Genomic DNA, 27,100 nt, shown 5'->3' with positions numbered 1-27,100 from the left:
TCCTGTCTTCTCCCACTTACCACTCATTGTTGTCCCACACCAGTCCCCAGGCTTTGAATCTCGATCCCTTGGGGGTTCCCTAGCTGGGGCCTCCCATCGATCCTCTGCATCCAACCAGTCCATCCAAAGGACAACAGGAGTTGTAGTTCAGCACTTTTTAAAAGTGGAGTTGTAGATCAAAAGCATCACATGCAACACAGGCTTAAAAGACAACTGTTTATTACAGCATATTGATGCATTATATTAATTTACAAAGCGATATGATTTTTATATAGCTGTAAAACACAGCTGCTTATTGGACAATGACTGAAGTATCAACATGACAGACGCTCATGCTCACAACATGCATATTTGCGTGTGTTTTAAGAAAGTGAATATTATACAATATACTAATTTTTTTAAAAAACAAAAACACAACCAAACCTTTCTTGGTTTTCCCCAGAGTTCACAGGGTGGGAAATCAAGAATACTGAATACTGGTTATAGTTCTGGCTGCCGCATCTCAAAAAGGATACTGCGGAACTGGAAGAAGGTTCAGAAATGTTTAAGGAGATGCAGCGAAAAGTTGCATTGTGTGTGTGTGTGTGTGTGTGTGTGTGTGTGAGAGAGAGAGAGAGAGAGAGAGAGAGAGAGAGAGAGAGAGAGAGAGGGGAAAAATAAGGCCAGGAAGGGGGTGGGCACGTTAAGAGGATTATAAAATCACAGATAGCATGAAGTAGAAATAAAGTTTTTCTCCCTTTACCGAACCCAAGGTCATCCAATAAAGCCAATTTATCCCCATCTGTACTATGCATTTAAAGCCCTATCATACCACTTTAAACAGTCATGGCTTGTTGAGAGTTCCCCGTTCCCCTCACAGAGCTACAATTTCTAGAGCAATTCAACATCCAATCCCTCTTCCAAAGGAACTTCCCAGTGCATCTGCAGGATCACACCTGACTGTCCCGACAGCATCATGAGCACAAACCATGATGACTAAAAGCACCATAAGAAAAGGGCTGGCTAGTGGGAGCATCTGGGAACTGTAGTTCTTCAAAGAGCACAGGGGCCCTCTAGCAATTCTCAGCCATCCTTAACCAACTACAGTTCCCAAGATGCTTAGGTGACTATCTAAAGAGGTATGAGACTGCTTTATAAATTGACAGCGCCTAATCAGAGTCCAGGATAGAAGACTTCTTCACGCAGCACAGAATAAATAATGGAATTTGCAATCAAACGACAGCCAACTTGTGGCCACTTTAAAAGGGGATTAGACAAATTCACGGAGGGTAAGGCTATTTATGGTTACCTAGTCAGGGTGCCAGAATACTACCTCAAGAACCAGAGACACCACATCACTGAATGTCACGTCTCAGGGGAAGAAACGCAAGAGCTTTGAGCTCATGTCCTTCTCGTTGGCTTTCCAAAAGAGGCCTCTGGTTTGTCACTGTGAGAAACGGGATACTTGGCTAGAAGATGGCGCATTGGTCTGAACATGCACACAGCTCTTTACACATCCTTAAGACGCGAAGTAGACAGGGCCTGCACAGCATAATCTGAGCCGCAAACGTGGCATGGAAAGAAACGGCTACACCCTAACTACACATTTTATGCTACAGGATAGTCCCATACAAAGCCCAGGAACATATTAACCAGAGAAGCGCAAGGCTGGGTGAAGCACCATGCGACAGAACACAAAGCTCATAATCCCTACTCAAACCGAAGTTCGGACTGGACTGTAAACACCAGGTCTTTTTATTAGGACACACACTGAACTAGTTCCTCCTCAGCGTCCATTCAGTGTTCCTCAGAGATTGCAAATCTTTTGTGTTTCACAGCCGCCTAATGCCCTTATCTGAAGCACCGCCACATAATATTGCCAAGGTTGTTCATTTCCACATGACACAAGAGCAAAGACTGCTATTTCAACAGCAGGGGATTTTTGTTTATTCCCTAAAGTTAGCCAGACCCGGTGAGCAGAAAGGGTGGAAGGTGTTCAGCCAATGTGACCCTTCAGGTTTTTCTGTCTGGCCCCTGGAACTCAGCCCCACTCACCTCAGCCTGCCCACTTCACAGAATCACAGACTTGTTGAGTTGGGAGGGACCCTACGGGTCATCTAGTCCAACCCCCTGCAATGCAGGAATCTCAGCTAAATCGTCCGCTTCCTCCTCCTTACTCTGCCCTTGCAAAACTCAGCAGGCAGGACAAAGATAGAATTAGCGGTCTCAGCCTATCACACATTATAGATCTGCCGTCTGCTGGGCTCCCCATTTTCTGCCCTACCTGCTGTCCCTGCCCCCCCCCCCCACAGCACCAAGCTCCCTGCTGCCTCTCCTGGCAAGTGGCAGCAGCCCCACAGGAGGGAAGCCAGGTGGGCACCACAGTGAAAACCAACCTCTTGACTGAATGTAAGCTACCTTACGAAAGGTAAGAACCAACTCTCTGTTGCTCCACCCACTTCCCCTCTGGCTCCACCCACCACTTCCGCAAAGACTTCCGCAAGGCTGAGAGCTTACTTCTCATAGCACATCAGGGGTAAAAATGCCCTATGGAAGCGGTCTTTGGGAGCTATCAACTTTCACAGCCTTCCAAGACTTGGTTCAGGCCAAGGAGAAGGGACTGTCGCTTGGTGGTACAAGTCTATGCTTTGTGTACAGTAAGATCCCTGCTTCAATCCCTGTCATCTCCAGGTAGGGCTGGGAACATACTTGTGTTCCCCACAGAGCTACTGACAAGTCCTTGTAGACCAGAGGAAACCCACATGGTCTCCTCCAACTATGATTCCCAACGTCTCCATGCTAGTTTGGGCTGGCAGTTCAGCAAGACCACTGGCCTTGGCGGAAGAGAGCTTTGCAACTGGGTAAGGGCACAGGGAGCTGCCTTAAAACAAGACACAACATAGGCTCATCTAGCTCTATGTTGTCTACTCGGACTGGCAGTGGCTCTCCAGGGTTTCAGAAATGGCTCTCTCCTCACCTTACCTGGCGATGCCAAGGGCTGGACCTGGGACCTTCAGCATGGAAGGCAGATGTTCTGCCACTCAGCTACAGTCCCAACTCTCTCTTTTGAGTTGGTACAACTAGGCAACGCACATGGATCATGCTGAACAACTGCATCTAAAAGGCTTCTTCCCAACCTATTGGCTGAAACTACAAATGTTTAGGGGAAGAGGAGACCAGGGTGGTTGTTTTGTGCAAAAGGCCTGCAAGTACATCTTATTTATCTGCATGCCTGTCTCCTGCCACTACTTATCTCTGCTTGGGGTTCTAGAAAAAACAAAGGTAGATGTCAGTAGCCTGATCCTTGCCCACCTGTTCTCTAAAGCATCTCCTCCAATCTGGCAATTCTTATTTTTATGTCATTTTTTATTTAAACCCCCCCCCCCAAAAAAACCCTACTTTGTTAACAATTAACCCACTTGGGATTTTGACATTCCAAATTATCTGTTTAGGTGGTTTTGGAATACAAATAAAATCTTCACGTATTAAAATCTTGCACGTTGATACCGAACATTACAGAATCTAAGTTGCACGTATATTATTTTGTTTTTTAAGTATCCCCATAGTGTTGAAGTTCAAAACACGTGAAAATCGGTTTGCAATTGGAAACACTGGATTTCAGAATCCAGACCCTTTACTGAATTTCAAGAGCTGCGCAATATTTTGCTTCAGTGCCTCATTTGGTGTTTGGAACACAACTTCCAGGTCTTGGTTCTCAGCTGTGAACACTAGAGCTTGTTCTTAAAACAAGGCAAATAATAATAAGCATTTAGAGGGCATGCTCTTGAGATTCCAGGTCATCCAGCAGATTCTGCTACAGGAAACATTGGGCGCTGTGTCCAACCACAGCCAATGAGGTTTTCTGAACCAGGGATGGAAAACTGTGGTGGAGTCTCTGCTATCAAGGAAGAGTGCTTAACATGGGCAGTACTGATGCTGCAATTGGGAAGGGATGGGAAGAGACCAATAGCTCAGAGGTAGAACATGTGCAGAAGGATCTCCGATTCAGCCCCCAGCATCTCAAGGACATCATTTAGCCATGTTCAGAAAGAGGTCCACCTTTGGACTCTGAAGAACTCCTGCTAGCCAGACATTGGGTTAGCTGGACCAGTCCCCCCTAAGGCAAATTCATATTTCCACAGCTCATCAGCAGAACACCTGAAGGCCACAGGTTCAATCCCCAGGATCTCCAGGTAGATGGATGGCAGGTGGTGGCATGACCGACCTAGACAATGCTGGGCCAGATTGACAAATGATCTGGGATAAGGCAGCCTCCTACGAGATCCTAAAAATGAATTCTAGTTTTATTTTAAAAGATTAAAAACCACATCCAGACAACTCTAGGGATTCTGTTTGGAAAAAAAGGAGGAAAAGGAAGACCGCAGGAGAGGGAAGTCACGTTGCCCCTGCTCAAAAAAAGCCACCAGTCTTTTTTACATCGTGTGTGTTGCATGCATGTCAATGGTGTGTTTCTGTCTCTGTAAGAAGAGGTAGAGGAGCAACTTTTCTGTATGAAACAAGGATGTTTAGAAGCCAAAGTAAGGTTCAGCATAGGGGCCAGATGTCCTTCGCCCCATCCCCGACTAGGAGAGAAATCAACGCTCGCTGCAGACGTTTTTCCCACTCCACTATACACTTGAAGCCATCACAGCTGAAAAAGTGGTGGCACTGTTCCTTTGTTAAAAACTAGCACAGTGGGTTTTGCCACTTAAAAGGCACTAGTATCCAACAAAAAAGTTGGGAGGTTCAAGTAACATCATTGAAGCAGTCCGTCAAGATTTAAATATGTGCATTTAAGGAACTCAAAACAACAGCATTCTGGGAAAATATTTACAAGAAGCACCTTGTTTCGTGTAAGTAGCGAGAGGAGTGCATACACGCTCGGCACGTCTGCATGAGACCGTCGTTTTGGCATATTAGCACACATCCGGGAAGGAGAGAAGCAGCACCAGAAACCAGGGTGGGTAAAGTTTCTGCATAGAGAAAGGCTTTGCTCATTTTTCTGCTCTAGCAGGCTTGCAAATAGCCACTTGCCCGGTCGCCTAGGGCGAGTCACCATCACCATCAGGCGACCAAACAAGAAAGCTTTTGTAAAGTGGAAGAGAGCTTGCGGGAGAGTAAATGTTTTGTGAGCTAGGCACCTGCCCTCTTTGCAAAGCTGTTGTTTACTTTGTTTATTATGTCTGTTTGCTGCCCTTCATCTGAAGGTCTCAGGGCAGTCTGTCTCAGGAAGGGCCTTGAGATGTACCGGAAGGGGCAGCACTGTAACAAGGCTGATTGCCATAGCCCAAGTTCCATGTCATGTTAAATGCATAATTTGCCATGGCCATTGTTATTGTTATTACTATTATTTAAATAAACAGCTCCTGCAGGGGAGGTACCAATCAGGAACAGGACCACAATGAAAATATGAAAAACAAAACAAAAAACCTTTTCCCCCAGCACCATGATCCCACTCAAATTAACTCTCTGAACCCCCCCTTTTTCCCCCCATGCCAAACAATAGCTTCTTAGAAGGAGTGGGAAGGGGAATTTTCAGCAACGCAGAAGAAGAGGGTTAACTGTTCATCTGCCTGTCCATCAGAGTCCCAATCCTGATTCTCCCCTGTCCCAATGGCTGGCTATTTAGCGTTAAAAATAATAATAATCACACAGCACCACGCTTTGCATTTCACAGGATATATATTGCTTTCTCCCTCGGTATCTCAATAAAAAGCTACTAACTTCCCTTCAATGTTTTTCAAAGACTGGAGAGGCAGCCTTGGAAGCTTGAAGCACCTACCTGCAAGCGGATTTGGCAAGCAGCATCCTGGTTTGGTGTTCCGGGCAGGCAACAGGCATGCAAGCCCACAAGAACATCTACTGGCCCCAGCTTAGCATTTCAAAAAGAAGCCAAGAGAAGCTGCTCTCGCTTGCAAGTAGTTCTGGGCTGCTCTTAGCGCAAGTGGTCAACCTTTGAGCGTAAGATGACCAAGGAGAGGTCAGCTTGACTGTTGGGCACGTGGTCACAGGGGGGAGAGTCTACTGCAAGCCTCACGGGGCGCCAGCTTTCCCACTTGGCTTGCAAAACCCTGCTGCCCAGGACCCTCGTGAGACAAAGGGGCTGCTCAAGTATTCTTGTCCTTGTAGGGAATGCTCTTTGCCTGCCAGAAACACCGGTGTGCACAGGTTTTAATACTGCCGAAACATTTTGAATTTGCATCGTTCTCATTTGCTCCATGTTGCGCTTGCGTTATTGTCTTTGTAAGCATCTGTTTGTTCTTGGGAGCACTTTTGGCTGGCAGGCGGCATGTATACACAAACAATAACGTAACGCAACATGGCTGCCTCTCTGGAGGGTGGCGGGCTGAGCACTTTGCTGCTCTCGGCAAAGGGTCCTGTGCCTTCCAGCAGTGAAGCCATGAGGTGACCGGATGAATTCTCTGCTGGGGCGCCTCGCCTCTTGCAAGGGAAGCCCCCCCCCCCCCCCCGAAAAGTGCATTTTCTCTTGAAGCTGGCTTGTGTTGCTTGTGTGCCCTGAATAAGTGTGCCCAAGTCACATCAAAAACTCCCAAATGCAGACATTACACCACTCCTCCCCTATCTGGTGACCTCCAAATGTTTTGGACTACAACTCCCATGAGCCTTGACCACTGCAGTCCCTATGCTCCCCGACCTCTGCAATTCCCATGATTCCCAACCACTGCAGTTTCCCCTGAACCCCGACCTCTGCAACTCCCGTGACCTCCAAACTGCAGCAATATAAAACTGCTAGCACATTTGCAAAGCTAAGCAGGGTCCTGTATGGTTTGAAATTGGATGGGGGACCACATGCTAAGATTTCTGCATTGCAGTGGAATTGGACTTGATGACCCTCAGGGGTCCCTTCCAACTTCGGGAAGGCTGCCTTAACACACACACTCTTCCCCAGTAGGCATGTCAGTCACCACTGCCGCCATCTTCAGCTACTAGTTATGCGTTTCAGACAGTAGTCATCAGTTTGAGAGAGCCGGACCGAAAGCGGAGGATCTTCTTCTTGAGGTTGTGTGAGGCTTTAATCTTGACAAAGGCTTTGGCTGCGTTTTCATGGAGCTCGGAAGCGGCGGCGACCGCCTGGATGGGGAGGGTCTGCACAAACTGGGACCAGATGAGCCCCCCGCTCTCATCCGAGTCGCTGGTCGTTGTGCTCTCGCCCACAAACTCCACCTCGCTCAGGCTGGACTCGCTGTCCCCAAAGCAGTTCGTGGTGTAGTTGCTCCTCTCGTCCTCGCTGGTGTCCACCACCGTCGAGTGGAAGAGCGACTCGCACTCCGCCGAATACTCTGAGTCGCTCGCGACGTAGGCGTAGGGGCTGGCGTACGGGTGGGGAGCCTGAGGGTAGGCCCCAAGGCCTTCCCTCCGGTTCCTCCTCGCCCTCCTCAGGGCTTCTTCATAGGAGACCTCGGCCGACAGCTTCCAGCGGCGATAGTCGGCCCTCTTGTGCTTCGGTTTCGCCACCACCGGCTCCCGGCTGTGGGGCCTAACCGCTGACTTGAGGACGCCGGGAGGCCGACTCAGGAGGGCGGCCTCCGGCAGCAAGTGGCCGCTTTTCTTCCCTCTCGCGGCGGCCTTCTTCGGCTTCTTATTTGTATCCAGGTCGTCGGGGAAACGGCACTTCTTGCCGGAGGGTTTGGCCTTCTCCCTGCCGGCCTGCGGCCCGTTTTCCAGCACGGTGACGAGGTGGGATCTGTGCTTCACCAAGGAGCTTTTGAGTATCCTGACGCTCCGGCTGCCCTTGTGAAGCCTGACCGTCTGCGGCTGAGCCGGGATGTATTTGGCGTTCACCAGCAGGCCTTCCTCCAGGCCCTGAGAGGATGACCCGTCGCTCTTGAAATCCAGCGGAGGCCTGGTTTCCTGAGGCGGCAAAACACTGTGGACCGCTTGCGCCCCACTGCTTTTGAACAGGATCTTCCTGGGCAGCTGGAGGGTTTTGCTTTCCTTCGGGGGCATTGTGTGTTGGGGAGGACTCTCCGCAAAAATCTGACCGCTTTCCTTGGGGACGTCGCCCTTGCTTGCGACCGGACACCGCGGCGGCTCTGGCGGTTTGACGTTCCTCGCCGCCTGCTGGCTTTGAAGTTCATGGTTAGCATTTGGTGGGAAGACCACGGGCGCAGGAACCTTTTTGCTCTCCAGATGCTCAACGTCTCTTGAATGCTGCTTCAGAGGGGAGAAGGCGCTGCTGTCGAGTGGTGTGCTGGCTCTGCTGGAATGGGGGAAGACCTGATTTGGGTTCTTGAGAGCAGCGGCCGAACTGCCGCTTGCAACCCCAGGCGCTTGCCGGACACACAGGCTCCCGTGCCTCAAAATCCCTTTGGCGGGGTCTGCATTCAGATTCGTCCTCAGTTTGTTAGTCCGCACCAAAGGGGTCTTTTTTTGCACAAGGCTCAAGATGTAGCCGTCTATTTTCTTGCTGGCTGGGGGACAGGACTCGGGAGGAGAGCTATGCGGGAGGCAGGAGGCGCCCGCTTTCGCAGAGTCGTGTTCGGGTCCCACGCAAAGGTCCGCAACGTTGTGCTCTGCCTCTTCCCTCGGGGGGCTGTCTGTCATCGGCAAAAGGAACATGGGGCTCTGCACCGCGACGGCGTGTAAAGGGCTGGGGTAGCGGTAAACATCGTTCCCGTTTTTCGACACCAGGTCACACTGGTATTTTGGATGCACGTCTGAAACCACCTCAAGGGAATTAGAGTGCGGTGTGGACAACACTCGGCAGGCCATCCCCACAGACGGGTCTTCATGCTGGTTCCCTTTGTTATATTCCAGCCAGCCGATGAGATCTGAAAGGAAGAAATGGGGGGAAGTGAGGAAATACTCCACCGTCAAAGGAAACAACAATATCCGTGGATGGTAAATAGGCTGAGAAATTTTAACCTTCCAAAAACTAAAGTTCAAAATCCATATCCAGAAATGCTCAAGGACACAGTTTCCTGTAGAATTCAGATTTCCCATAATGCTACAGAAACATGGATTTCTCCCGCAAAACAACAACCACCTTAACAAATACTAGATTTTAAACATTGCTCTTCTGGTCATGGCAGGGCTCCCCTGTCCGCAATTTCTTTAAATGTTTCTGGAGATAGGAATGTTCCCACCAAAACTCAAACCTTAAAAGATGGAAACTGAGTCAACTTTCAGAAAGGTTTCGCTTCATCCTTTCACCTTGAACAACAAGAGATCCTTGGCCTCGGTCCAGTAGACCTGAAGGAGCGTCTCCACCCCCCATCGTTCTGCCCGGACACTGAGGTCCAGATCCAAGGGCCTTCTGGCAGTTCCCTCCCTGTGAGAAGTAAGGTTACAGGGAACCAGGCAGAGGGCCTTCTTGGTAGTGGCGCCCGCTCTGTGGAACGCCCTCCCATCAGATCTCAAGGAAATAAACAACTATCTGACTTTTAGAAGACATCTGAAGGCAGTCCTGTTTAGGCAAGTTTTAAATTTTTGATGTTTTATTCGTTCCGGAGGTCCGTTCTTAACCTGAAACCGTTCTTAACCCAAGGTACCACTTTAGCTAATGAGGTTAATCACACTTTAGCTAATCACACGCTGCCGCTGTGTGATTTCTGTTCTCATCCTGAGGTAAAGTTCTTAACCCGAGGTACTACTTCCGGGTTATCGGAGTCTGTAACCCGAAGTGTTTGCAACCCGAGGTGTTTGTAACCCAAGGTACCACTGTATTCTGTTGGGAGCCGCCCAGAGTGGCTGGGGAGGCCTGGCCAGATGGGCGGGCTATAAATTATTATTATTATTAAGCACACCTGTATGGCTCTTATTTGGAGAAACAAGTCTTCTCTATCAGTAGGCTTGATCCCCAAAGTCCAGGTGTGACCCTGGTTGACCCAGCAGCCCCCATGGCTGGAGCCAAAAGTTGTGTCTCACAAGCAACCTCCAGTCCCACATGGCTAACTTCCTGCATTCACTTAAAGAATGAAGAGGTGAATGGGGAAAGGTTCACGGGGCTCAAGCCATCCCCGAAGCCACTCCAGGGAATCCCGCCCCGCTTTCCCGTACCTGCAGACATGGGCCGTCCATCAGAGCCACTCAGGGATGTGTCCAAAGGGCTACAGAAGCAGCTGCTGGAGTGGCAGCTGGACAAACACTCGCTGAAAACAGAGTTGGAAGAGTTGGAGAGTGATCCTGAGGCCCCGTCGCTCAGCTCGTAGAAGCCTGTTTTAAAAAAAAAAACGGGGAAAAACCCATTAATCACGTGCCACCTAGTCGATAGAAAAAGCCAAGGCTGGAAAGTAAACACATAATACGTGTTACATAATACACCTTACAGCCATGTCAATGAATGAATGGATCTTTATTTGCGTCAGCCATCAGCCACAGCGATAAAACAACAATACGATATACAAAGAATAGAAATAAAAAGTCAATTATATAAAATACATTTTAAGGTTTTGAATCAATAGTCAAAGAGTGGGTCTTATTCTGATTGGCCCAGCTAAAAACCGTGCAACCTTTGCCGTCGCCTGCTCATCTTGAGCTGCCAAGAGAAAGGACCCTGTGGCAGTGGTTGGGCGACCCGGAACAGACAATAAAAGAGGGGTGATAATCTCATCCCTCAAGTCTTTATAAAGAGTGCAAGCCAGAAGGGAGTGCGCCACCAATTCAGTACTGCCATCTCCACAGGGACATAAGCGTTTCTCGTGTGGAGTTACAGTCATGTGTTCTTCAAAGGATGCTTGATTCCTGCTGCCCTCTGCTTTTCTCTCCCAGTTCCAGACTCTAGGTCCCCCCCCCCATAAAGTTTCTGAGCATCCTGATACCCCCCCCTTTTGATTCTCAGTAAGGTGGGACGCGGGTGGCGCTGTGGTCTAAACCACTGAGCCTAGGGCTTGCCGAAGAGAAGGTCAGCAGTTTGAATCCCCGCAACAGGGTGAGCTCCCATTGCTCGGTCCCTGCTCCTGCCAACCTAGCAGTTCGAAAGCACGTCAAAGTGCAAGGAGATAAATAGGTACTGCTCTGGCGGGAAGGTAAACGGCATTTCCGTGCGCTGCTCTGGTTTGCCAGAAGTGGCTTAGTCATGCTGGCCACATGACCCGGAAGCTGTACGCCGGCTCCCTCGGCCAATAAAGCGAGATGAGCACCGCAACCCCAGAGTCGGTCACGACTGGACCTAATGGTCAGGGGTCCCTTTACCTTTACCTTAAGGCTGCTTTGGGTATGCAGACTTCACAACTGAAGCCAGAGTTTGCTATTTGTTTCTGGAAGTGAGAATATACCACTGTACCTCAGCTTGGCAGCTGCAGCTATAAACCGAGGCTGAAATGAACACTGGCAAATATTTGAAACGGGCCAAAAAATTGCCGCATTTCCTCACAATGCAACGCTGTGAGAAGCCATGCCCACTTTATGTCTCCATCGCAGTGTTGCTATCAGCGGCCTTCTCTGCACAAAGCCCTCTGCATGCACAGGTAGAAAAGGAATTGACGCTTAGTGTGTAGCAAGATTCAGCTTTGGAACGCCCTGCCTATTGACATCAGACAGCCGCTTTCACTGTTCTCTTTTTGGTATCTGCTTAAAACATTTTTTGCTGGAACTAGTCTATCGAGACCTGCAGGCGCTGACGTGTCTGCATCTTTTTGGCTGTTGATTTCAATCATGTGTACAGTGGTGCCTCGCAAGACGAAATTAATCCATTCCGTGAGGCTCTTCGTATAGCGGTTTTTTCGTCTTGCGAAGCAAGCCCATTGACAGCTTAGCGGATTAGCGCTATTAGCGGTTTAGCGGCTTATCAGCGGATCAGCTCATAAGCGGCTTAGCGGCTTAGGAAAAGGAGGGGAAGGGGAAAAAACCCGCAGGAACTCGCAAGACATTTCGTCTTGCGAAGCAAGCCCATAGGGAAATTCGTTTTGCGAAGCGCCTCCAAAACGGAAAACCCTTTCGTCTAGCGGGTTTTCCGTCTTGCGAGGCGTTCGTCTTGCGGGGCACCACTGTAAATGTTTTCACTCATCTGGTTTTATTGATATTCTTGATATTTCTCGCAAACTACTTAGATGCTTCCCTACAATCAAGCTGAGTATGAATTTTGTTAAATAAAACAATCATAATCATGACTACTAATAATAACATTCGAGAGCTGCAAAATCTACCGTTGGTATTTAACTCCCATTAAATTAGCACAAATGCATAAAACTGTGTCAAATGTATGTAGGAAATGTAAGGAAAAAGAAGGCACCTTTTATCATATGTGGTGGACATGTAAGGTAGTAAAAGAATTTTGGGAAATGATTTATAATGAGTTGAAAAAAATATTTTAAATAACTTTTTCTAAAAGAAACAACAACCCAAAGCTTTTCTTTTAGGAATCCTAGCTGCCGAAATCCAAAGGGAGCAGAAAAAATACTATTTATGTTTGCGACCACAGCTGCGCAGATGTTATTGGCCCAGAGATGGAAAGAAGATAAAGTCCCTACCAGAGGAGAATGGCAGATTAAATTGACGGATTATGCCAAATTGGCAAAAATGACCAGAAGAATCAGAACAGTGAGCTTGGGTAGCTCAGTTGGTTAAAGAGCGGTGCTGATAACGCCAAGGTTGCAGGTTCGATTCTCCATATGGGACAGCTGCATATTCCTGCATTGCAGGGGGTTGGACTAGATGATCCTTAGGGTCCCGTCCACCTCTGCAATTCTCTGATTCCCATAAGAAGAACCTTGCTGGGAAACATGCAAGCAAGACCTGACCACGAGAACACTCTCCTCTCCTGTGTTTCCAGAAACAATTATTTCAATAACAGCCCTGGTTCATTCCTACCTGAGCTGGGGCGGCTGTCCGTCTCGAGCTGCTCGTCGGCCGTTTTCTCAACGTCCAGCCTCAGGTCGCTAATCTGCTTGTCCAGTTCTTGCAACTGGTTTAACAAACCCGCGTCCCTCCGTCGCAGGCAATTCTAAAAAGCAACGAAAAGACAAAGAGACTCCTGAGCAATGATGGGAGAGGAAGAGAAAAATGAGCTGAAATAGCAGAGATCCACAAACTTTGCTTCAGGGACCCAAGTGTCAGGCTTTGAGGAACCGGGTTCTTCCCCCGTGGCAGTAAACAAAAGATCAACCGAAAGGAACTTCTTAACCAGTTAGAATCTTTAATAATCACAGTGTGAGAACAAAGAACACGTCTCCTAGAAATGGCGGTGCTCCCAACTAAGGTTCACACCCCCTCCATCCCTATTAATCTACGTCACTCCTACGCCTTGTAATCTCAGCTTGTACCCTCTGTGCTTTCTGTTCTGACTCTTTCCGACCTCTCCGTGTCCTTGGAGAAGGGGGTTGGATGCTGTCCAGAGATTGTGAATCTTTTAACTCTCTCTCTTCCAGTGTTTCTTCTGCTAGCTGTTCCCCATCCAGTATTTCCCAGCTTCTCCCTTCTGAACTATGCCCCTCTGCAAACCACTGTTCCAAATCTGTGCTGTCCTCCTGTTCCTGGGAAGATTCAGGCCTGATCTCCTCAATCCTTCCCTTCTGCACTCATCACACACCTGGGATTTATTTGTTTACAGGTGCGGTGTGGCCATTGTTCAAGGCCTGTGGTACAGTCCTACCCATGATGCTGCCCTCTAAAATCCTGTACGCCTTACTGACCAGGAAGGGGAGTGTTTCCTCTTCCTCCCACCCATGTCGTCGTATCCCATCCAATGCCATTTTTAAAAGAAACACCTTCTTTCCCCCCTTGATCCTGGAAGCTTTATTATAATTATTATGATGTTAAAGAATGTTATAACCCCACCTGTCAAAAGTGGCCCCCTGGAGGATGCGCCAGTTTTGGACCCAGTCAAACCCAGTTTCCTAACTGGATTCTCGTTGTACTCCCCCCACCCCCGCCCCCGGGCACATCAACAGAATCGGAGCCCTGTGTGTTTGATCCAATACAGTCTTCAGGAAAGTAAAGGACCCAGGGTCTGAACATGTCAGGCTACGAATGTGTTTTATAATGCAGGCATTGAGATATAACCTCTGTTGCAATCTATATATGCTTATAAGCAGGCAAGTAAGGGACGCGGGTGGCGCTGTGGGTAAGTCCTCAGCGCCTAGGGCTTGCCGATCGCATGGTCGGTGGTTCGAATCCCTGCAGCGGGGTGAGCTCCCGTCAAACAGTCCCAGCTCCTGCCCACCTAGCAGTTCGAAAGCACCCCTAAAGTGCAAGTAGATAAATAGGTACCGCTTTCTAGCGGGAAGGTAAACGGCGTTTCCGTGTGCTGCGCTGGTGCCGGCTCGCCAGAGCAGCTTCGTCACGCTGGCCACATGACCCAGAAGTGTCTCCGGACAGCGCTGGCCCCCGGCCTCTTAAGTGAGATGGGCGCATAACCCTAGAGTCGGACACGACTGGCCCGTACGGGCAGGGGTACCTTTACCTTTTTAAGAGAGCTGGATCAACGTTAAAAGGGGGATAAAGGCACACAGTAATTCCGTTCACTATCCTCAGTTACACAAATGCATTACTTTCTCAAAATAACAACAGAGCTTAAGCAAATTTGCAAAGGCGTTCTTGATGCAAACTGCTATAAAGAATATATTTAGAATACAATCATTAACCTCCGGGTCAGAGCAATCAGTTTTCCTGCTGAATCTCATAATTATATCTCTCCATCATCTTGCCTGTCTACATTGCTTTGTACGCATCACTGTTTCGCTGCATTTCCTCTGAAGAAAAAAAAATGTTACAGGGAACGGTGGAAAATTCATTAACTTATCAGGTCTGATCTGATGACAAAAAAATGTCAACGCCTTTGCTTGCGGGATGTTGTCATTCAGGTTCCACACAACGAAAATCAGCTAGCAGTCTCAGGCCAATTCTATGACACTGTGAATATATCCAGCATGTGGCTTAGTGGTTAGAATGTTGAACTAGGACCTAGGAGGCCGCGGGTTCAAATCCCCACTCAGTCACATGAAGCTCACTGGACAACACTGGGCCAGTTACTATCTCTCAACCTAACCTAATAATTTAATAATAATAAGTTTATTATTTATATCCCACCCATCTGGCTGGGTTGCCCCAGCACTCCGGGTGGCTTCCAACACATATAAAAACACAACTAAACATAAAACATTAAAAGCTTTCTGATACAGGGTTGCTTTCAGATGTCTTCTAAAAGGTATGTAGCTCTTTATTTCCTTGACATCTGATGGGGGGCATTCCACAGGGCAGGTGCCACTACCGAGAAGGCCCTCTGCCTGGTTCCCTGTAACCTCACTTCTTACAGTGAGGAAACCACCAGAAGGCCCTTGGCGCTGGATCTCAGTGTCCGGGCTGAACGATGGGGGTGGAGATGCTCCTTCAGGTATACTGGGCCGAGGCCGTTTAGGGCTTTAAAGGTCAGCACCAACACTTTGAATTGTGCTCGGAAACGTACTGGGAGCCAGTGCAGATCTCTCAGGACCGGTGTTATATGGTCGCAGGGCCTGTTCCCAGTCACCAGCCTAGCTGCTGCATTCTGGATTACGACTTTTTGATTCCTGAAATTCATTCTGATTGTACAAATAAAATATCAGACAGAATTCTGAAGGCTATGTTGTTAGTGTGTGAAAACAGGTAAGGTCAAAGGATCCCCAGGTATGCGCCTCCAGATGCTGCAGAAACATAGCTGTCTACTTTTCCCTTTTTTTAAGGGAAAGTCCCTTATTCCGAATAGGATTCCTCGCAAGAAATGGGAAAAGTTGACAGCTATGTAGAAATCAGGTGCCATCATGGTGTCTTCACTTGGTAGCAAGTGGCCAGTAGCAAAGTGCAAAATGCGCCCAGCAGCTGGTGAATTTTGAACAATGATGTACGACACAAGATTATTATCCCTCCCTCTGTTTCTGATCTTCAGGCTGTGTATGCTGTTGCATTTGTGTCCAAAACGCACACTCCATGCTCAAGAAGGGGGCATCCACATGCTTGGAAGAACCCCAAAGGTTTCTAGAAGATAGAAAATCATCTTAAGAAAATTATTGCTGGCTGGCTGTTTGGGGACAGAGATGGAACAAGTGCGGGAGGAGGGAAAATGCAACGGGTGGAATCCTGAACAGCAGCATTCCATGCTGCAATATTTGGTTGCAGCTGCTATTTATATTATGCCAAATGATGCTTTCCAGCGTCAAATGCACAAAAGAGCTAAATTAAGACTGAAAGGGAACTTCGCGATACAAAGCATCTTGCAAAACGAAGACCTGAATATATTAGATTTCCCAGACTTGAGTTTCTTTTGTAGGCTATTGGCAGGGCAGGTCTATCGCCTCTCTAATGATGCCAGAATTTCCTTTCTAGTAGTGCCAATGTCCACTCCAACAGGCACAAGACCAGGATTACGTGACGGGCAGAGAACTTTGGCAAATCCCACACAGCATCGCTGACGCTTCGTCTAACTGGGACTAGGAAGGCGACCAAACTCTTGCTTACTCAAGTAGGGCAAGTCCCAAGATTTGGTGCTTTCTCTGGGACTCCCCAGCTAATAGGATTACATGGTCATGTTCTCAAATCCGATCATGGTGGCCCTTTCTAAGTAAACAGACAACTGCCTGGGAATCTGAGGAACTGAGGCAGACAGTGGGGACTAGAGATGAAGTTCTAGGCCGAACAGACCAAATAAAAGCTGACGAAACACTGGGTCCAGATAGCCTCTACTCAAAGAGTCCTCAAAGAACTCAAATGTGAAATTACTGCTCTTCTAACAAAATATGCAACTTGTCCCTCACATTCAGCCTCCACACCCGAGGACTGGAATGTAGCCAATGTAACACTAATTTTTTAAAAAAGGGATCCAGAGGGAAACAGCAGGCTTGCTAGCTTAATGTCCATCCTGGGAAAACTGATGGGATGGGGCGTATTGGCAAAGATAAAAAAAGCCAAGCATATGGAAGAACAAGCCTTGCTGAAGCAGAGCCAGCATGGCTTCTGCAAGGAGAAGTCCTGTCTCACAAACCTATTAAGAGTTCATTGAGAGTGTCAACAACCAAGTGAAGATTCCTGGATGGTGCCTGGCGTCTCCACCATCTGGAGTTGCGTGCCTGGGGATCACTGAGTTTTGACTGTTTTCACACACTAATACCCCTTCCTGTAGAATTCTATCAGTTATATTTTATCTGCACACTCAGAAGGAATTTGAGGAACCAAAATTGTGGTGTTGTTTTTTCGTGCAGCCTGAGCAAAAGCAGTGAACAATGTCATAGTTATTTTCTGTAGCTTGTCTTCACTTACCCCACCCCGCTGCCCTGCTCACAGTCGCGAAGAATATTCTTATGTTATGAATGCTTTAAGTTATCATCAAAGCTCTTAACCTAGCTCAGGGTTGTCATCTGAACTAGCCAGATGTTTAATTGATAATCAATCACAGCCAGTCCATCATTTGAAAAATAAGACTTTAGAGCAGTCTTGTCCAAAAACAGCAACTAGACATCCCATTGTAACCTTGGTTTAACGAGCCATTTGGCGCCTAGCTTGTATACCTGAGTTTCTAACACTGGCTCATCATGTGCTAGTCCTGGCCTTCAACAGAAACTACTGGAGAGAAAAAGGTTGAGGCTGTCAAGTATAGTGTGGTTAAAAGTGTCAGACAACTACAGTGGTACCTCGGGTTACATACGCTTCAAGTTACAGACTCCGCTAACCCAGAAATAGTGCTTCAGGTTAAGAACTTTGCTTCAGGATGAGAACAGAAATCGTGCTCCGGTGGCGCGGCAGCAGCAGGAGGCCCCATTAGCTGAAGTGGTGCTTCAGGTTGAGAATAGTTTCAGTTTAAGTACGGACCTCCGGAACGAATTAAGTACTTAACCCGAGGTACCACTGTATCTGACTTTGAGAATACATCTGAAGGCCACCCTGTTTAGGGAAGTTTTTAATGTTTGATGTTTTATCGTGTTTTCAACATTCTGTTGGGAGCCGCCCAGAGTGGCTGCGGAAACCCAGCCAGATGCGCGGGGTATAAATAATAATAATAATTATTATTATTATTATTATTATTTATTATTATACCAAGACCTGGGTGACCATGAGCCTGCCACACCCTCTCAGTCTAAAGCACCTCACAGGGTTGTTGTGAGAATAAAATAGGAAGCATGGGGAACCGAGCGCACCACCCTTAAACCCCTTGGATATAAAGGCAAATAATAAATACATAAAGGCTCACTGGTCATGCTTGCTGGAGCTTGTAGGAGTCCAACAACATCTTGAGAGCCAGGAGTTGAGATAATGCACCTTGATTCACTACATGACAGAGGGTAGATGATCCTTTGGGTCCCTTCAAACTCCACGATTCTGTGAGGTGCATTAGCACAAAGCACATCCATGCGTTATTCCCCCCCTTCCCCTACATGCACACACCATGCTGAGCTGCTGCTCACGAGATTCATTTCCCGTGACTTCCAGATGGCTGGTCCGACTGTGAGCCATCCATCAGGCTCCTATCGATGTGACAGAGCTCTTCAGAGTCCTCTGGCATCTATCTGCCTGCTGTCATTTACGCAGCACAGTCAACATATGAAGAGCTTTGCAGGATTCCTTAAGCAAAAGACACAGGTCTCTGCCTGCAAAGAGCTTACAATGCAACATTTGTCTGAGATGACTACCGGGGGGGGGGGGGATGCCAAAGATTGACGTCCTCATTGTACAGTTTTCACCGCATGCTGAAGACACGACTCTTTACTCTGGCCTTTTGACAGTTGTTTTGCAGGACCCACCTCTTTTGTTCGAAATTCGCCAGGGACATTTTGCTCCTGGCTAGTGGCCACTTGCGACCAAGTGAACATTTCTGGGTGCCAGGATGGTGCCTGATGTCTCCACCATCTGGGGATCATTGGATCTGGACTGTTTTCACACACTAATAGCCCATCCTGTAGAACTGTATCTATTATCTTTTATCTGCATAATCGGAATGAATGTCAGGAACCAAAATGCCTTTTTTTTTCCTGTGCAGGAACAGTGAACAATGTTCTAGTTAATTGCTCTTGCTTGTCTTCACCCCCCCACCCCCACCCCACTGCCCTGCTCACAGTTGTGAAGAATATTCTTACATTATGAATGGTCCATGTCAACATTAAGAAAAAGAGGCAGGAATTGGCCAAATATATTTGTGGACTGTCCCTGGGTCAAGTGACTTTCCTTCTTAAAGTTCTCAAAGTTCTTAGCCTAGAGCTCAAGGTTGTCGTCTGAACTAGCCAGATGTCTAACCAAGTATCAAACACAGCCATTCCGTCATTTGAAAAATAAGACTTTAGAGGTGTCTTGCCCCCAAATGGCAAGTAGAAATTCCGTTTTGGCGACTGTAACCTTGGTTTAAGCAGCCATTTGGCGCCTAGCATATATACCTGAGTTTCTAACACTGGTTCTGTTCAAATATATATATATTTTTGTAAACTATGATACAGTCAAACCTTGGTTCCCAAACAACTCCGTTACCGCACATTTTGGCTCCTGAACGCTGAAAACCCAGAAGTAAATGCTCCGATTTTTGAACGTTTTTTGGAACTGATCAGAGCAGCCTGGCAGGTAGGGCAAGGAGAAAAAGTAGGAGTGAATCACGGAATCAAAAGACAAAGCTAAACGCCATCAGTTGAAGCTGTCTATCTGCTGCCAGGCCAGATTCAAGGTGGGCAAGGCTCAAAGGTGTTTCTTATTTTAAAAGTCCAAGGAAATTCCGACTAAACACCAGGAAAAATTTTGGGACAGTAAGAGCTGTTTGACAGTGGAACAGTCTCCCTTGCACGGTTGTGGACTCTCCTTCCTTGGAGGTTTTTAAGCAGAGGCTGGATGGCCATCTGTCACTGAGATTCCTGCATTGCAGGGGGTTGGACTAGATGATCCTTGGAGGCCCTTCAAACTGTACAATTCTACGGTTTTATTAAACAACTTGGGAATGGGCTACTGGAGAGACTGACCTCCTGGTGGCATCAACAGTTTCCACTGTTCACTTTGTGTGCATCAGAAGCAGGGCCTTCTGTGTGGTGGCCCCTTTCATTCATTCATTAACATTAGTAATGAATCAACAATCCACTCATTTAGATGCACACTGAAGACATCTATCTATCATCTACCTACCTACCTACCTACCTACCTACCTATCTATCTATCTATCTATCTACCTACCTACCTACCTACCTATCTACCTATCTATCTAACCATCCATCCAATGAAATTTCAATCCTGTAGTGTTGAATTGATCCTGTAGTATCAAATTGAATATTTTCAAGCATGCGCCTTCACGGTCCTCTTTTTGGCACCTCCTAAAAATATTCCTGTTCAGACAAGCATACCCAAATGCTTGGAAAGTTGAGGCAACTTTATTCTGTTTCAGTATTCTATATTTTGTATGTTTTAAAGTATGGTTGTGAGTCCACACACACCCCTTGATTTTATTATTTTACCTTTAATATATATATTAAAATAAATGGAAAGAGGCTGAGTGAGGCCAGGTCCTCATTTCTCAACCTCCCTCCCTCCAAAGTCTATACTGACTGGGGCTCCAACAATGCAAGGTTCTGCACTTGGGCAGAAAGAACCAGATTCAAAAATAGAAGATTAGCCTTTTTTGCTGCTGCATCCAACTGTTGGCTCATGTTCAGCTTGTGGTCCACCAAGACCCCTAGACCCTTTTCACACGCACTGTTGTAAGCCCAGCAGCTTCCAAAGAGGATCAGACCAACTGATGCAGGATACGGCTGTCAATGGCTACCAGTTACAAGGGTGATGTTGTGCCCACACTGGAGGAAGAAGTATTCCTTTGAATGCCAGCTGCTTGAATGCGCAGTTGGGCTAAAGCACAGTTGTGCTCAGGTACTGCTTATGGGTAGTTAAAGCTATGGTTTTCCAGGTAGTGATGTATGGAAGTAAGAGCTGGACCATAAGGAAGGCTGATCGCCAAAGAATGGATGTTTTTGAATTATGGTGCTGGAGGAGACTCTTGAGAGTCCCATGGACTGCAAGAAGATCAAACCTATCCATTCTGAAGGAAATCAGCCCTGAATGCTCACTGGAAGGACAGATCCTGAAGCTGAGGCTCCAATACTTTGGCCACCTCAGGAGAAGAGAAGACTCCCTGGAAAAGATGTTGGGGAAGATGGAGGGCACAAGGAGAAGGGGACGACAGAGGACGAGATGGTTGGACAGTGTTCTCGAAGCTACCAGCATGAGTTTGACCAAACTGTGGGAGGCAGTGGAAGACAGGAGTGCCTGGCGTGCTCTGGTCCATGGGGTCACGAAGAGTCGGACACGACTAAACGACTAAACAACAACAGTTGCTTATGGGCTTCCCATTGTGAAAATCAGGTTCTTCTGATGTCCTCCCCCAGTTCCATCTGCCTTTGAAGGACAGCATACAGGACCTGTATTCTATTGCTTGCCCATAGCTCTGATTCCTTCCGGTTCCGTCGAGGAATAGCGGGCATAAAAGATGGCATTACAGCACAGAGGAACCTGGCTTGGGATTCTGGAGGGACAGAAGCGTGGTTGCTTTCAGCCTGGCATCTACCAAGGAGGTCAATGGGAAGCACGGAGATCTCCTAGGGTGGCCTTCAAAAATACGTACCCTGGGACAGCGAGGCCCTGACCCACATCATGCAGGCTGGAGGAGACTCTGGTGCTGATGTGCCCGAGCAGAACATCTGGACACATGGAGCAAGATTATTGCAAGTGCAAAACCTGCCTGCCTTCATAAAAGCCTGGCTAAATGATCCAGCATTCTGTTCTTACAGTGGTCAATCGGATGCTTGAGTTGGAAGCCTGGACGTTGGAGCTGAGCACAGCAGCCCTTTTCCATCCTGTGGTTTCCAAAACACTATCTGCAACATACTGTCAACAAGCGCTCCTTTCCCGGGTTACTTGGTTGAAACTATGGGCAAGTCTGTGGTCCAAATTACTGCCCCCCCCCCCCGAAGACACAAGATCTACCCACCTTGGAAGAATGGCAGATGAAGGTGATAGACTACATGGGACTGGCAGAAATGACTGGCAGAATCCGAGACCAGGGAAGAGAGACGGTGGAAGAAGATTGGAAGAAATTTAAGGACTATCTTAGGAAATATTGCAAAATTAATGAATGTTAGAATGCTGTTGGTTTAGAAATTAAGTGGTTTTCAGCTGTAATGATTTATGTAAAAAGAAAAAAAGGTTAAAAATTAAATGAAAATTAAGGGAGAGGATTTGCTGAATTAATAATTAGAAATTGGAATACAGAAAGGGGAGGTATAAGGAGGTCGGGGAAGTAAGTTATAAGAAAATAAGGGAACGAAACTTTATTTGTTTTTAAATGGTTTTTAGTTTTGTATTTTGTCTTTTTTATATCTGTTATTTTTTCTGTTTGTGCTTTGTTTTTGCTATTGCTTTTTTTTCTTTTTCTGTATAACCTTTAAAATTTCAATAAATATCTTTAAAAAAAAAAAGAATTACTGCCCCTCCCCCCTTGGTTCTCCTTCCTGGCTGAACTACTCGACAGCAGTGGTTACAACGACAGATACTAAAAACGCCCATGAGCTTTCTGCATTCCTTCACTGCCCAATTCCCAGCTCACACCTGTAAAACAGGTGTTCTACACAGACCTGTACCTTGTTGTGCTTATGGTAATAAAGCCCTGGGCACAGGGTTTGAAATTAGCAGGGCAACAGGCGCATTTGGCACCTAAAAATTCTCCATTGCGAGCACCTCCAAAAGTCTGGGCGCCATTTTTTGCGCTTGGCTGACACTCAAGGATTACTGAAATGTATGCGCTTTGAAGCCTCAAAGTACAGTGGTACCTTGGGTTACAAACTTAATTTGTTCCGGAGTTCCATTCTTAATCTGAAACTGTTCTTAACCTGAAGCACCACTTTAGCTAATGGGGCCTCCCACTGCCGCCGCGCCACCAGAGCACGATTTCTGTTCTCATCCTGAAGCCAAGTTCTTAACCTGAAGAACTATTTCTGGCTTAGCAGAGTCTGTAACCTGAAGCGTCTGTAACCTGAAGCGTATGTAACCCGAGGTACCACTGTATTGTAAACACCGAATTAAACATGTATTAACCATTTCTGCTAAAAATGTGATATTAATAATGTATCGCTTATGTGAATTGCATATTAGTCCATGCTTATCGGAATAATAAATAAAAAGTGTTGCTGACCCCCCCCCCCCCCGGGTTCAGTAGTGACTAGACATTCTGTTTTGGCACCCACAACCCAGGTCCCACAAGCCATTTGGCTCCTAGCTTTTCTATCCCAGTTTGTAACGCTGCCTGGACACCAGCTGTGTGATGGCACAGAATGTCCACAAACATTCCAACTGCTCACGGGAACAGAGCTGCTGGAACATGCGCAGTCCAACTCCTGTGAGGGAAGCGAAAGCTGTCCCTTTGGCTGGGACTGAAAACCTCGCACAGGCCTTGTGGAACGGAATGAGCATTGAGGCATTCAGGTTCTAGATCCTGAAAGAGCTGTTGTATATACTTTAAGAGTTTGAAGGATGGGGAATCTTGCATACTACTTCTACTGTCAGTGCAACAGTGACCTGGCAAGTGGGGGAAGGGGGACACCAGGGCTGATAAAATGAGGAGTAAAAGCTATTTGAACTGACCATTCTGCTTCCTGGCTGCAGGCTTCTTGTTTGTTCTAGCAAGTGACCGCTACTTGTGGGTCCTTCACCATCATCCAGCCCCTTTTCGGTCCAGTATACCGGAAGGAGCATCTCCACCCCCATCATTCTGCCCCGACACTGAGGTCCAGATCCAAGGGCCTTCTGGCAGTTCCCTCCCTGTGAGAAGTAAGGTTACAGGGAACCAGGCAGAGGGCCTTCTCGGTAGTGGCACCCGCCCTGTGGAACGCCCTCTCATCAGATGTCAAAGAGAAGAACAACTACCAGACTTTTAGAAGACATCTGAAGGCAGCCCTCTTTAGGGAAGCTTTTAATGTTTAACAGACTACTGTATTTTAATACTTTGTTGGAAGCTGCCCATAGTGGCTGGGGAAATAATAATTTATTATTATTATTATTATCATTATTATTATTATCATTATTATCATTACTACTTCGTGACCCCCTGTAATGTTTCCCACTGCAGCGCTCCTAGTCCACTCCAATGCTCCTTGCACTCTTGCATGCGCAACACACTGCCTTTTAATATCATGTTCAAAATCAAACATACCAATCGAGCACATTGTTGGGCCATAAGCAACATTTCCATCTATTTTTACTGAGGGGGGGGGTATTCTTGCTTCACTGCCTTTGACTGCAGAAGCTGAGCTGCTTTCTCCCCCCACCCCCAAGCCCTGGCGCACAGACCTCGCCTTCCTTGGCAGAGAAAGTCGTGGCACAGACGACATGAACAGCCTCGCTTAACAAGCTGCCAAGGGCAAGAGACTCGAGTCTGACAATCCTTTCTTTTTTTTCATTGTGGCAAAAGTAACAGCTCCCCTGAAACTTCCCTTGCACAAACCTCCGCTGGAACGGAGCACACAGAAAGGCCTTGGGTGCCAGCAGTCGCAAGCCAGCTGGAACCTCTTGCCTTGCAAGCTGCGCACAGGAAAGGAAGGGAAACCCTCCTTCGCTGCAGTGGGCAAAGATCTCTTGCTCCTGCACCATCCCCACTGGAATGCAGCAGCAGGATCCAGTCTAGGGGAGCACCAGCCAATTCCCATGCCTTTGCTGCCAGTGTATTTCTTAGCGGCGCTGCAGAAGGTGTTCCCGCTGGCTTTGCAGAGTGGAAAGCATGCAAGAGGAGCGCCGTTCCCACTCGTTTCAGTGAGGCTTGTGCAGGAGAATTTCCCTGGCACCCATTGTTCTCTGCAGGCTCTCCTCCTCCCAGGACAGGCAGGGCTGTAAGCTCAGAGGCAGAGTGCCCGCCTTGCACGCAGAAAAGTCCCAGGTTCAATCCCCGGCCTCTCCACGAACACCCTTCATCTGAAACCCTAGAGAGCTGCTGCCAGCCAGTGCAAGCTGTACTGAGCTACATGGGCCAATGGTCTGCCTCAATTTAAGGCAAGCTTCCTTTCAGCCATGCTTAATCCAGGTACCTCGAACCGTGTTCTTGAACCCCTAAGAGTTGACTATAGAAATAGACTACAGTGATCAGGTGATGCTCTAATCATTTCGCCCAGTTCTTCCTAATTCCCCTTTTACGATTCAACAAAAGCAATCTCCGAAAGGCCCCAGCAAGGACAGAAACTCAATAAGATAAATGCCTCCTTCCTGGCCCTCATGTCCGCTCTTGCCAACACGGACACACAGTCCCTTAACAGCATCTGCAGGAGGCAAATTAATTCCATGCAGCAGGCAATCTAATACTGGAGTCCGTGCCCAAGGAATACAGCGAGCTGGTGATAGACTCCTTCACCAAGTGCCCTCCCCAAATCTCCCACGAAAAGACGAAAGGAAAAAACCACTGAATTTAGGAAGGAAAAAAAGGAAAAGCCATTCCCTAAGGTCACTTTCAGTGCAGTGCGGTGGCAAACACACCCACCCACAGCCCCCTCCACCTCATTTGGAAGCTGCAGTAATTAATCACTACATACTAGCAGCTATGGCTGCTATTGTTAGATAGACCCCAAAGAGGATGAGCGAAGGGGAGGCCAGAGAACAGGAGCAGGAGGCTGGCTGTCCTGCCTAAAATAGAGCAGATTAAAAAAAATATTATTCTGATTTCTGCACTAGGATACTACCCGGAGATTGCCTCGGACAGAACCATTCGATTCTTTGAGACAGACTGGTGTCTATTCTGCATCCCGCAGCTCTGGTTTTTTGGAGCACTGGGAGACGCCAAATCACAGAGTGCCCCTCCGTCTCCCACAAACTCATACAGGAAAGGGGGTGTCCCCACATTTTGTATGGCCACGGGTGAGTGCCCAGATCCACTCTCTGCTCCCTCATTTGGAGCGGAGCCTCAAATCCCCTGCAATGGGGCTGCCTGCCACTGACTTCTAACCGACTGAGACAGACAGCTCGGTTTTATTCTGCATGCACACTCGATCTCACACACACCCTCACCAATGAGTTGGCGCTTGCCCTTTCTTTCCTTCTTCCCCCCACCCATCTACAGTCACCCCATAAGCTTTTGGGGGGTGGTCACTTCTGTATGGAAGTGACCGGTCATTCCGCTCCCAATGGAGCGGCTCTAAAAAAATATATCTCCAAGTGTATTTCCAGCAGGGAAGCTGTCTCAGGCGCCCAAGGCAAACCTCTTTTTATCCCCTGCAAAGCGCCTCTCTCTGAGGCGCTCCTCATCTGCAACCCAACGAATCCGGCGCTCAGGACTCTTAATAAAGAGCAGCCGTTATCCGAGGGAAGGCTCAGACAAGGGGGGTCTCCCAAAGGAGACGAAAACAGACACCCGATTGCCAACTCCCACGTGCGCCCGGATGGAGACGAGGAGCTTTCTGCACGCGCTCAGAAGTCCCCTCGCCGCGCGCCCCGTGCGCTGCAAAGAGGTGCGGGGGCTGGAGGACGGCTGTGCCCGCACCTACTCCTTCCGCCGCAAGGGGGGGTCTCCGCGACCCTCCGCCCCACCCGCCAGGCTGCTTGCGCCTCCGCCGCGCCCCCGCCGCGCTGCGCCCCTGGGCTCACCAGCTGCCTCCGCAGGAGTAGGATGTTCTCCTCCAGGAACTTCTCCTCCAGGCTGCGCGGGGCGGCGGCGGCGGCGACCCCCGGCGCGGCTGCCTCTCCCGCCGCCGTCTCTCCGGAGCCGCTCCCCCCCGGCCGGGCATCGGCGGCCAGCAGCCGCTTGACGCGCAGTTCGTGGCGCTGGCGCAGCAGCTCCAGCTCGGCCAGCCCGGCCAGGGTGGCCTCCAGGCGCTCGCGGGTGCGCAGCCGCTCCGCCTCGCTCGCCTCGCTCTTGACGCCGTCGCGCGGCCACCGGGCCTCGGGCTCCCGCCCCGACGACGCCGGGGGGCCCTGCAGCTGCCCGGGCTCCGCGATCGCCTGCTTCATCCCCGAGCCGGCACTCCCCTCGATCAGAGCATGGAGATCCGGGCGCGAAAGATGCGCTCCGCAGATCCCCGAGGCGCTCAGCGCGCGGAGCCCCGCGGCACCGGGATCTGGCAGCCCCCCGGCAAGCGCATCCCGGCCCCGCCGCCGCCGCCTCTCCCCGGAGCGCCCGGGCTGCCTCCTTCCTCTGCGGCGTCTCGGCTCGCTCTCCTCCCAAGCCCCCTTTTCCCTTCCCGGCTCCTCCCCTCGCCCT

General features: G+C 48.5%; 1 protein-coding gene across 1 annotated transcript; it reads right to left on the bottom strand.

Annotated features, from left to right (window-relative positions):
- Positions 1 to 202: 202 nt before the first annotated feature.
- Positions 203 to 27,050, bottom strand: DACT1 (dishevelled binding antagonist of beta catenin 1). Its single transcript, XM_083733098.1, has 4 exons — positions 26,488 to 27,050; positions 12,751 to 12,883; positions 10,000 to 10,155; positions 203 to 8,771 (listed from the first exon to the last, which is right to left on the bottom strand). Exons 1-4 carry the CDS (start codon positions 26,848 to 26,850, stop codon positions 6,940 to 6,942), a joined length of 2,484 nt encoding a protein of 827 aa, XP_083589224.1. The 5' UTR covers positions 26,851 to 27,050; the 3' UTR covers positions 203 to 6,939.
- Positions 27,051 to 27,100: the final 50 nt, after the last annotated feature.

Source organism: Podarcis gaigeae (assembly GCF_964106915.1).
Source record: "Podarcis gaigeae genome assembly, chromosome: 1".
NCBI lineage: Eukaryota > Metazoa > Chordata > Lepidosauria > Squamata > Lacertidae > Podarcis > Podarcis gaigeae.
This window is presented reverse-complemented; position numbering and strand designations above follow the sequence as displayed.

Excerpts from the sequence above, each read along its gene's own strand:
- DACT1 (XM_083733098.1), bottom strand. The coding sequence starts at position 26,850 with ATGAAGCAGGCGATCGCGGAGCCCGGGCAGCTGCAGGGCCCCCCGGCG. Across the intron at positions 12,884-26,487 it reads TACTCCTGCGGAGGCAGCTG|AATTGCCTGCGACGGAGGGA; the intron begins GTGAGCCCAGGG and ends GTTGCTTTTTAG. Across the intron at positions 10,156-12,750 it reads GGACAGCCGCCCCAGCTCAG|GCTTCTACGAGCTGAGCGAC; the intron begins GTAGGAATGAAC and ends TTTTTAAAACAG.